We start from the raw sequence: 12,138 nt of genomic DNA, 5'->3' as shown, positions 1-12,138 counted from the left end.
ATTAAATTCAGTAAATAACCACTATTTATTAAAGCTTAACGATAAAGAATGGGGCATATAGTATGAATAATAAATATGAACAAATTTCAAATTTAATGAATTATGCAATCAATGACAATTAAAAACATATAAATTAACTGTCATTTATTATCTAATTTCAGTTAAATTCATATTTAAATATAATCAGTTTTATCAGACATCATGAAATTGGGAAGGTAAACACCAACCCAAGCAAACCTCATGATTTTCTATAGAATCATAACTTTGTGGGTATGTCGACTCGACCACCCAATATCCAAATGGGTTCCATCGACCTAAAATTCAACACACACATGCATACAACAAAATTTTACTTAAATAATATGACCAACATATTTACTTTTTTAAAGCATAATTATAGCATGAGAGATTGATTTGCAATTCATAATAGTAACATGTCAAAATAATATATATATATCTATATATATATATATATATATATAAATTATAGTTGCAGGATGAATCAAATATGCAAAAAATTGTGCAATAATAAAATGATTTATCTAAATATTTGATTATTAATGATACATAAATCATATTGAAACTTTTCAGCACTGTAAGTGAAATAGGACATGTAGCCTACTATGAAAATAAGTAGAATTTTAGTACAAGTAATAAGAATTAATGTCCCTAACGATGAAGTGTATATTTATCTCTTAATAAATAATAGTTACTTATCGAGACGAACTTTAAACTCCAATTTTGTTATAGTTCAACTGGTCCTCTATAATTTAAAACTTTAGAATATCAAACTTATGCAATTAAGAAAACATTAAAATATTATTTATCAAAAAATATATAACATTATTAATATGTATTATTGTTATTATCTTACACACACACAAACACACGCATCAGATACGTGTTTGCACGAATTCAAGGAAATGTAACGAACCAAAACACAAAAAATTACAACTGAGGGCTTCTGAATGGAAGACCATTGGCCCAATAATGACAGACAAAATGCCCATGAGCGGAAGATCGAAGATCCATCAAAGCTATGCATTCACCATCAGAATTTCAAAAGACATGTCTGACCGGGTGCAACCTACCTAAGGTGGGGTTGAAGGTCGACTGAGTGAAGGTTGTTTGAACTGAAGACTAAAGATTATCAAGCCGAGCGAGGGTATCGATCTGTCTCTCATCATAACCTGGTTCAAGGGAAGAATATCACCTCCAGCTTTCCCACAGACGTCCTTGAGATTTCTCAGTAGGGGTTTAGAATTAGCCGTCACATAGAGCATCCTTGAAGGAACACCATGTCGAGGAGTAAACAGCTACCTATTGAATTACAATGATTCATCTTCTACCTAATAGCCCAGCCTTGTTCCTCCAACAGAAGTTCTTTATTAAAGGATCAATAGTCGGCAACCAGACTAGCATAGTTGAATGACAAACCAAGCTAATAGAGTCAAGTTTCGCCAACCCGAAAACCATCAAGGACCGACTGGCAACTCTGATTCATCACAATCGGATGGACAATTCTTATCGAACCAGGACTAACTACTTTAGTCGACCGAGTCATAGGTTGACTGAATGGAATGTCTTTATATGTAAAATACCTAATAATGTTCCATAACATTGTTAATAATATATAGTCAAATATATAATCTTATCTATTGTACCCTCACTTCTATAAATAGGGAGATCATTTTCGCAAAAAATGCTAGTCAACAATTCAAATTAATGCTCATTCATGTTCACTTTTCTCTCTCTCTATCCCCTCTGAGCTCCTCTCTCTCTTTTTTTAACTCCCTATTTCTTGGATGTGATTCAATGACAAATTTGAATTCAATAACATAAATAAACAATTGCATAAAAAGCAGAGAAGAAAATGGTGGAGCTTATGATGCTCAATCGATTGAAGAAGACAGAGGAGTTGGTATAAGGTGGCAGATTTCCTCCGCGAAAGGGCGAGGGGTCCGGCAGGGAATGTTGGCTAGGAGAAGGGTTTACGGTTGTGGAGGAGGGACCAGGATGTCGATTGCTAATAAATAGGGAAATCCTTGGTGAAAGTCCATAAAGCTGTATAAGAGAAAAATGATCGGAATCCCTGCATGAGTTCGGGCGCGGGAAGCCAAATTGGAAGGCGCAAGTGCGGCGCCGGTTTGTGAAATGGAAAATTTCGGTTCTCACGCGAGATTTGGTTTTTCATACTTTGTTGGTGTGGCTTAGAGGTAGCCGCCAATTTATTGAGTGGTGTTAATGCACTGTGTTGTATTTGTTCACGTATGGTCAACACGAATACTATTTTTAAAGAAGTATGATAAGAAACTTTATTTTTCTTCATTAATTGTGCTTTACTTGTCTTTTTTACTTTATGTTGTAACCATTATTCCCATTGTCAATGAACAACTACGATTTTTGTCAGTGTCCTCTCTCCATCACTACTAAAGTCGTTGCCTTTCAAACCTTATAATTCTGCCTACTCCAACCTTAGGGAAGATCAGATATTCTTAATCTTCAACTTATATTGTGGAATTGCTTCAACAGTGTTAGAGCGCATGACTTTTTTTCCTTCAAAAAATGTAAAATAAATAAAATTATCTGTTTTCTTGGTGTTGCAAGCCACGTAATCATGTATTTTTGTTTTTTTAACAAATTTAGAAAAATAAACTCCATCCTTGTACGATGTACACGATATCTAATTTGCATGGAACTTATTTATTTATTTCTTTTATCTAGAATTAAAATAAAAGAAAACTTTAATTTAAATCATGAATTATATAATTGTGTATTTAAATTTTTTTTTTTTTGGAAAGATAAAGGGCTATATACATGAGCCGAACCAGCTGCCTCACGATAGAGAAATTATTACTAGGGCTGTCACAAAATCTTGTTGTCAAGAACACCTTGTGTTTAGCTCATTAAGTAGCACATTTTTTATTCATTTGTTAAGCAAGTAAATCGGAAAAAAAATAATTTTTTTTTATCACGATTTATAAATGAGTCAAACACGAACAAAAATTTTTTCATTCATGTTCAGCTTATTTTGACTCAAAATAATTATATAATTAAATAATAATATTTTTCATATTAGTTTTCTAAATGTGTTAAATAAATTCTAAATTTTATTATTTTTAAACTTTTTTTTTGGGTGGTATATTTATAAAAAAAAAAATGAATGTAAGTGTTAGATGTGTAAATACGTAAAATTTGGATGGCATGTGCTAATGTCCTCAAACTAAAGCTTAATGGAACAAGCCAAGCTCAACCAAGGAAAGGGATCATACATGGGCCGCATCGCAGCTGACTGAGTAATCTCTCTTTCGTTTTTTGCGTCCCACCGCACCCACTATGAGCCATTCACTCGTTTTGTTTTACTAACAAGCACAAAATAAAAAAGAAGGATATACGAAATATAAGGACATGTTTTCTCAAGCTTTTTAGTCCCACACCGTGCATGACGAAAAAAATAATTTTAGAAGAACATATAAAAGCTAAAATTGAGATTTTGCAAAGCAAATAAATTTGCAAGGTTCAACCATTATATCAAGAGTTTGTGCTTTAAAAAAAGAACCTCTAAACCATTTTACTCTGTAATGTGTAATCTAACAGTGGACTTGTATATAATAAAAACTTACTCCTAAAAATTTGGTGCGCGCAAATTAATTAATGATTGAAGCAGTTGGAGGGGCGGGCGAGGTAATGAGACGTCGGCAATACGCAATGCATAGGTGGACGTAAATAGGAACGGTCGACAAATGGCGCCTCTCGACCATTAGCTTACAACCGCAAGCGACATGGCCACCCAATAATAGTAGTCCTTTGGTTGTGCAAATTAACTGAGTAGAAGCGATCATATCACATAATCCAATTATATATCTGTTCTAAAATATTTTTATTTCTGGACCTCTTCTATATTCTATTTGAATTTAGTCATTTCTATAACGTTAAAAAAAAACATAATCTGCCAATAATGAATGTTCGATATTCTTTATGTGTTTATGCCTTGTATATATATATATATATATATATATATATATATATAAGAAAGGAATGACTACAAGCTATTATACTAGCCTCCAGTCATACTTAATGTGTCGAACAATTCGAATACCACCCGATATTTTGGAGTGAAATTTGATCTCGAATATTTCTTATGCTTACTCAAATAAAAAGTTATTGGATAGCGTATTTTAAAAAAAATAAAAAAAGATAAAAAATATGCCACAGTTGACCAACATTGTTCGCGGTGTTAGACACTAATCATATAATATAATAGTGATAGTAATGCATAATAATATAAAGGAAGATTTACATACATACCCCAGAAATTTTGGATAGCATACATCTAACACCTAAAAATTAACTGGATAGCATACATCTATATTATTAATCACGTATAATAATATGCCACAGTTATTGGATAGCATACATCTAACACCTAAAAATTAACTGTTACATGTGTATCACCCAAATTATGCATGAAAAAAATATATTAATTTAACATTGTGCAAGTCGCAATGGTTGTACTTTTGTTGTCATATGAAAGATTTAGGTGATAAATATAAATATAAAAAAAGAAAAATTTAGATGTCAGATATATCTAAATTTGTAAGAATTAGGTGGTGCCCATGTAAAGAAAAAAAAAAGAAGTAACTTTTACATGCTTACCACATAAAATTTAGTTACATTTCATAGATATCCTTCTTCTACAATATTAGATTCTCTGATGCATTTTTCTGTTCATTTTCGTCACATATTTCAATAAAAAAAAAAAAAATCCCAACATAGACATCGCGGCGGATACAGGCTGATATAATCATAGAGGCAAATTCCTGACGATGAATGAATTTAATAAAAATAAAAATAATTTTTCACGAGATGTTGACCTGAAGCCCCACAAACATGGGGCATGGGGGCATGCATGTAAACAGCACAAAAGATAAATTGAAAAGGGAAAATAAGAAATAAAATAAAGAGGAGGGGGGTCCCTAAGAAAAATTAATATATATATTGTTAGCTAAAGAAATGGGGGGATTGGGGGGAGGATAATTTTATAAAGGGGGGGGGTTTAGGACCACAGGCGAAGGTAAAATAATAATTTTGAAATTAAGAATAGCATGTGAAGGGAAAAGGGGAGAGAAATGAAAGGATGCGGTCCCTCACCTGCTAGTGATGTGGTCCCACGTAAATACGCGGTTTAATGGGAAATAGTGCCAAGTAGAGAGGACCACAAAAGCTCTTCTTCTCATGAGAAGCAGCCAGCCCCCATTTGTGGAATATTTTCCAGTTGCAATTATTCCACTGTTGCCCCTCCAATACGCCCTCTCTCTCTCTCTCTACACCTTCTTCAGTCTCTCATGCACTTCCCAAACCTTTATTCTCTCTCATCTCCCTCACCATCTCGTGCTCTGCTCCATGGGAGAGTTGCCAAGACACAAATCCCATAGAAACCAGTCGGCATCTGTCTTCATGTGAGCAGCTGCAACAGAGGAAGCAGAAGCAAATCTGAAAAAGCTTTGCAGAGACTAAGAAGCCCCCACACTGCATGACAGAAGGGAGGGAGGGGAAGAGAATCGTAGGATGAGGATTCGTGCCAATCTCAGTCTACCAGATGAGAGCCACTCGATGGATTTATTCATGACAACAAAAGTATTCAGTACAATTATTAAAAGCACTGCCCCCTTTCATGCCAAGGCAGGAAGTCGTCTCTTTGAGTGAAAGGCTGCGTGCTTTTTTTCCCTCCTCTACTTTCTTCCTCTTTAAAATCATCGGATAAACCGGAAACAGGGTTCATAACCTCTGGTGCGGAGAACATGGCTGGAGAGGCGCATCAGCATCAGGCAGCCATGGGTTACGGCGAGTTCTCGATGCAGGGATACGAGGCTTCAGGTAGTCAGGAGCTGTACAACTTGCAGACGAGGATGGAGATGCTTGAGTTCCCTTCCAAGCACCATCATCATCAACATCAACATCATCAGAATCACCATAACCCTGAAGCGTCATGGAGATCAGCCACACTTTTTGCTCGGCATGGAAGCGACGACTCCCCTGCCAGCGAAAGCCTGATGGTCTCCTCTGACGCCGTGGCATGGGATCAACCAAGACAGCTCGTGGTCGACGATTCCTTGAGATGCTTATTTCCCGTTCACGATGAAGAACAACCAAACCAGGGGCTTTCTCTGTCCCTTTACAACCCGGAGCCCTCCATCGTCGTCGAAGCGGCGGCCGATTATCACCGATCCTTAATGTTCTCAAGGGCGGCGAACAGTAACAGCACCGTTTCTCATCAGCAAGGTTTCGCCTTTCACGGTGCCCAAACATCTGGGAGTGTAAGCAGCCACAAGCTAAGGCTTTCGAAGTACTTGATTCCAACACAGGAATTACTTAGTGAGTTCTGCGATCTTGGAGGGGTGAAAGCCACGAAGCAGAAACAGCATAACACAAGGTTTGAAGAAGGCGGACCTTCGTCCGACTCTCCAGTTATGCACTCGCTGCAAAATCTCGACATACTTGAGCTTCAAAAACGAAAGGCAAAGCTGCTGACACTGCTGGAAGAGGTGAGCTTCATTATACTCTTTATTTAACTGCTCCCCAGCTTAATCCACTATGATTACACTATTCCGGATGTCAACAAGGACGATACTTTTTTAACCTGGTGGTGATGGAGTTGGATTGTGTGATCTGTGAGCTCGAGGGTTCAATAATGGTGGGGCAGCCTAGCTGCTATAAATGTTAAGCTGAGCCGAAGGTGGGGCAGATTGACGTTTTCAGCCATTTCTTTTACTTTTAGAAACCTCTATTCTTTTTTCCCTGCGTAGCCATTTATAACTCCACCAGCTGAACCCTATCCCCCGATTTAAATTGAACCCACCGAATCGCTCGAATTTCATCATGAGAAATGTTGAAGGGCCTGACAGAAATCCTACAATTTTCCTTCATACAAAAGCTTGAAATAATTATGTCAATTCAAAATTAATATTACTATGTGGGCTTATGTTAAAATCTTCAAAATCAAGTAACGTGTAAATTCAGGAAAAAAAACTTTGCCTAAAGAATTCATTTTTATCATTAATTCATATGATTCTTCACATTAGTTGCTATTTTGGAGAAATTTGTAAATACAGTTTTCAATGTAAGAAACGTAAACATGATTATAGTAATTGATGTAATAGAGTTCTGTCCACTCAAAAAGCAATCCCAAAGCTCTTATTGAATTATTTAAATAATAAAAAAAAAAGAATAAATATGCATCTACTATTATTCATGTATCAAGCCGTCGATCTTTTGTGTAATAAATTCGAGAAAAAAAAATTATCTTATGATATTCCATACAATTTTTACAGGATAAAAACAAAAAAGCCATACATTATATCAATTAAATATTTAAAATTAAACAATGCTTAAATTTTCTAACAAACCGAAACTTCTTCAACTTTTTTTTTTTTTTGTAAATTTCATTTTATTTTAAGCATATTTTTCCTTCATCACTCCCTCCTTCTTCTTCTTCTTCTTCTTCTTCCCATCTCCCTTGTCATCATATCTCTGTTGCTCCAAGCCAGACATAACTAAAAACTCACGAAGCTGTATCTCAAAAAACAGGTAGACCGCAGATACAAGCGATACTGTGAACAAATGAGAGCGGTGGTATCATCCTTCGAGGCCGTCGCCGGCGAAGGCTCGGCCACGACATACCTCGCATTGGCTTCCAAAGCCATGTCGAGGCATTTCAGAAGCTTAAGAGATGGCATCGTAAACCAAATACAGGCGGCGAAGAAAACCATGGGAGAGAAGGACCCCATTGCTGCAGGAATAAGCAGAGGTGATACCCCAAGGCTAAAGGTTCTCGACCAGTGTTTCAGACAGCAGAAGGCCTTTCAGCAAGGAGGAACTTTGATGGAGCAACATCCATGGCGGCCACAGCGTGGCCTTCCCGAGCGCTCGGTGTCCATACTTCGGGCTTGGCTTTTCGAGCACTTTCTTCACCCGTAAGTCTTCTTCTTTTGCTTTTCCAATTTTTTTTCTCAGCCGACACGAGTATAATTACATGTAATTACAAGGTTATAACTTTTAATTTGCAATAGATTAATAACTACCCGCACGGCAGTGTTATGTCATTTTGGTTGCATACGTTTCAAAATTTTAATCAGCTGCTGTATTTTTTTTTTTTTGGACGTTGACTGTTTGTCTTAAACAATTATTGAAGATGTAAAGTAAATTAACTAAAATTAAATAAATTGTAGAAATTTGACGGTGAAGGGATTACTGCGCACGATTAAGTTCTTAGAATTATTATTTTGTGTGAGCAAGAACATTCTTATTTGAATTTGCATGAGCTCTAGAAATAAGTTTCTTTATAGACAATCCTAAAAGTATAATAAAAGGTTTTATATATGGAGCAAATGTTGAAAAAAAGAGGCAATTTTGACGGTGCAATACATGATTTTTAATATATTATCCTAAAATTCTTTATTATAAACTGTGTATTAACGTTGAAAGTCTTTTATAAGAAAACTTTATGTGTTTGACTACGATTTTAGGATTAACGGGCAAGAAAGAATCGATGGACCAATCCAAGACGGAGAAACTTGAATAATTACATGTTATTTCTTGAAGAAGTGTGATGTATATATATTAAGTTGAATTTGTCTTAATATGTATTATGGAACCGTTCTCAAGCTAAAAACGGCTATATCTTTTTCAAAATAATTATTATGGAACCATCTGAGCAAAGTTTTTCCTCTGATATATAGAATTTATCTCTTTCACGTTGTTTCTTCACCATGCAGATAGCTTTTAATTTTTTTGTCACGTAAAAATGTTCCCGAGGAGACCACCCCCCATGAATCTCAGTTTATAATGTAGAATTTTGTTATAATAGATGATGGGTTCTATTAGTATTGTTGCGCAACAATAGCGTAGAAGTAACTCTGATGCTGTGCAACAGCAAAGATGAAGAAACTCCCATGTCAAGCAACAACAATGCAGAAGAAACTCCGATGTATGCCATTGCATAACACCGGAGCTGTTTCTGCACTGCACTGCTCTTGTAGAACAAATATTATAGCTTGTTTTTTTTTCTTTGTAAAAGTAAAAATAGCTATTTTTACTCTTTTTATTAATATCTTATAAAACCAGAAAACTTCTCTCACAAGCACACAATATGTTTTGCAGATTGCACCGTATTTTCTTCAAATTTAACAACTTTTGTGTGCTTGTGGACGAAAAAAATAATAAAAGATGACAACTTGCAGGTACCCTAGCGATGTTGATAAGCATATATTAGCCAGGCAAACCGGCCTCTCAAGGAGCCAGGTACGTCCACGTCATAAACATCCCTTTCGCTTAATTACTTATTAATCACCATTCTCTGCATGTCACTAATCAATGTTTAATTTATTCATTTAAACTAATGAATGTCTTGCCCAACTTTAATTGTTTTATCGACCCTCTATAGATAAAACAAAGATTTGACTTTGTCAACCGAGTCCTTGAAACAAATAAAGTAATTATGATAGCAATGACATCCGTCCACGCACGATACAAATTCATCATTTTTAAACTAAAATGTATTTAACATAAAATACTATTTTTGTTTTATGCAAACAATAATATAGGAACTTTGTATTACAGAATTATGTTAGTATACTATTAAGGTCATTTTATGTTAGGATGAAAGATAATTTTTTTTATTATATTATGCATTTTGAAATTACATTTTCTTATAAATTTAATAAAAAGATCTCATTTTTAATTTGATATAATCACAACTATTAGTGCTGACAAATTAATAATGAAATAGTTAATGAAGGTTCAAATGTATTATTTATTATAATGAATTTCATCCTGGCCAAGTCTATGCCTAATACTTTGTTTTTTCTCAACTAATCTTTGTGCATATAATATTGCAGATAACCATCATCTAATTATAATCAAATAGAGACAGTCCAATTTGTATGATTAATCATTTCTTACAAAAACATTTTTTTATGCATCTTATGCTTTGCAATGAATAATAATTTACAGTTTAATACAACTTGTACAATTTATGATAGTGACACAATAATAAATTTGAAGAATTGAACGATTATTTTAAGGCCAGAATTATTTAAAATTAGAAGTTTTTGTTAGAAAAGCATTACTCTTCTGCAATTTGAATTTCATGTTCACTAAGAGGTAGTTTAAATCTTGATTTTTATATCACTTAAATTTCTCATATCAATCACTATTTTAGCTTTTTTAAATTGAAATAGATGCACCATTTCAAACATAAATAATTAAGGTGCTTATATATATATATATGTAAATATGTAAGAATTAAGTGGTATACAAGTAAGAGTCTGTTTGGGGTAGCTTGTGCGTTTCGGGATAAACAACTTTCCTGAAACGCGAACCTTTAGTGTAAAAAATTCAAACGCGGTAGGATGCGTTTTCAAAAACGCGCAAACCAAACTGTTAGACGGCGTTTTCAAAAACGCCGCCGCAAGTATAAGCTGCCCCAAACGGGCCCTAAATCTCTCTAAAATCATTAATCTTGATTTTAAAAACATTGTTAGATTTATTTTAGCAAATGAGCATAACAATAATTTTGATGTATTTCTCTTACAATAAACTCATATCATAATCAATCCAAAGTTTTTTAGATTTATTATGATCAAAATGTAATCAAAATATATAGATAAAAAATATTATTTATCTAAATTAACAAAAAAAAAAAAAAAACGAGTTTAAAATAACAACGAAAGTGCCCCTGCAGGTCTCCAACTGGTTCATCAACGCAAGAGTGAGACTCTGGAAACCAATGATAGAAGAAATGTACACGGAAGAAATAAAAGAACACGAAATGCAGTCCAACGGACCACCACAAGAAGACGACCGGAAACCTAAACCCAGCAACTCCCATGGCATAGCCATCTCCACCGAACAGAAACCTCTCGCCGCCGAACTGCTCGCAGAGCCGGACTCACTCTCCTCTATCATCAACCACCACTCCGAATCCAGAAGCCGTCATCCCAATCCCAGAAATCAAATCACTTTACAAAGAACAGAGAATTTCGGCATTGCCGACCTTGACTTCTCTTCCTACAACGGATGCAGTACACAAAGCTATAGCAGCAACGGCGTGTCGCTCACGCTGGGGCTGCAGCATCATGAGATATCTCCGGTGAATCCACAGCCTTTGTTTTATTCTAGAGGGCAGATGGAGGAGTGTCAGCCAGTTCAGTTTTCCATTCTTGATGGGGATGCGCAGAATCTTCCTTACAGGAACTTGATGGGTGCTCAGTTGCTGCATGATTTGGCTGGATGAAGAAACATGACGGCGGTGGAGAATTCAGAATTTAAAAATGAGATTGTGGGAGGAAACTTTAATATTATATGAGATATATGAAATTTTAAATTGTAAGCTTGATTCCCTGGCTTGTCTTGATTCTGTCAATATCTGTTGAATTCTTGAACGATGTTCTGAGTTGGGAGACCGTTGGGATTTTGGATGGAGAGGTGAAGGGGAGCGGTACGTGTATATATTGCAGAAATCGGTTCATTTGAGTGCTTTGTTTTGTGGAATTGCATTTGAAGTTTTAGAATGCCGTTAGGGTTAGCGGGAAGAAGATGGCGTGCGTGTGTGTGCGCGCGCGTGTATTTATATATATAATAGCCAACTAGATGCAGGTTGGCTGTTAACTTAGAGACAATCAAATTCTGCATATTGGTATAGAATTAAATCGGTTATTTCATAGTTGAAAATCATTAGATGATCAGGTTGCAAGAATTGTTCGTAGGAATATTTTTATATAAATAAAAAAAGAGAGGATTTTGGACTCATGAGATAAATATTTCACATAAAAGATCATAAGGCATTGCTCAAGTGAAAACAATTACGTTAATGATTATAATGATATGCCCTTCAAGTGATTGGAGTTGTGATTATGATATAAAAATTTAGATGATAGGGAGTTGTCTGTTGTGGCAAGGATAAAAAGTAATGTCTACTATCAAGGACGATTAGATTAGAGAATTCTAATAGAAAGATGAGGGTAAATGTCTAAGTCGATCATCAAAGTGCTTTATATGATGCACGAAATTAATAGTTGACATCGATTAGTAGGTACACACAGGTAATTTGATAAAAAGTGAGTAACTGGAAGTGTAGAT

The 12,138-nt window shown here is 35.1% G+C and overlaps 1 protein-coding gene across 1 annotated transcript; it reads left to right on the top strand.

The window, feature by feature from the left end:
• The first annotated feature begins 5,100 nt into the window (after positions 1 to 5,100).
• LOC110039333 (homeobox protein BEL1 homolog) lies at positions 5,101 to 11,395 on the top strand. The gene is made up of 4 exons (XM_020744365.1): positions 5,101 to 6,545; positions 7,588 to 7,973; positions 9,240 to 9,300; positions 10,742 to 11,395. Exons 1-4 carry the CDS (start codon positions 5,802 to 5,804, stop codon positions 11,291 to 11,293), a joined length of 1,743 nt encoding a protein of 580 aa, XP_020600024.1. The 5' UTR covers positions 5,101 to 5,801; the 3' UTR covers positions 11,294 to 11,395.
• The last annotated feature ends 743 nt before the right edge of the window (positions 11,396 to 12,138 follow it).

Source organism: Phalaenopsis equestris, unplaced genomic scaffold (assembly GCF_001263595.1).
Source record: "Phalaenopsis equestris unplaced genomic scaffold, ASM126359v1 Scaffold000002, whole genome shotgun sequence".
NCBI lineage: Eukaryota > Viridiplantae > Streptophyta > Magnoliopsida > Asparagales > Orchidaceae > Phalaenopsis > Phalaenopsis equestris.
The sequence above is the reverse complement of the archived record's forward strand: the minus strand, read 5'-3'. Positions and strand labels throughout refer to the sequence as shown.

Coding starts and splice junctions, on each gene's coding strand:
- LOC110039333 (XM_020744365.1), top strand. CDS start 5,802: ATGGCTGGAGAGGCGCATCAGCATCAGGCAGCCATGGGTTACGGCGAG. Junction 6,546..7,587: donor TGCTGACACTGCTGGAAGAG/GTGAGCTTCATT, acceptor CTCAAAAAACAG/GTAGACCGCAGATACAAGCG. Junction 9,301..10,741: donor CCGGCCTCTCAAGGAGCCAG/GTACGTCCACGT, acceptor GTGCCCCTGCAG/GTCTCCAACTGGTTCATCAA.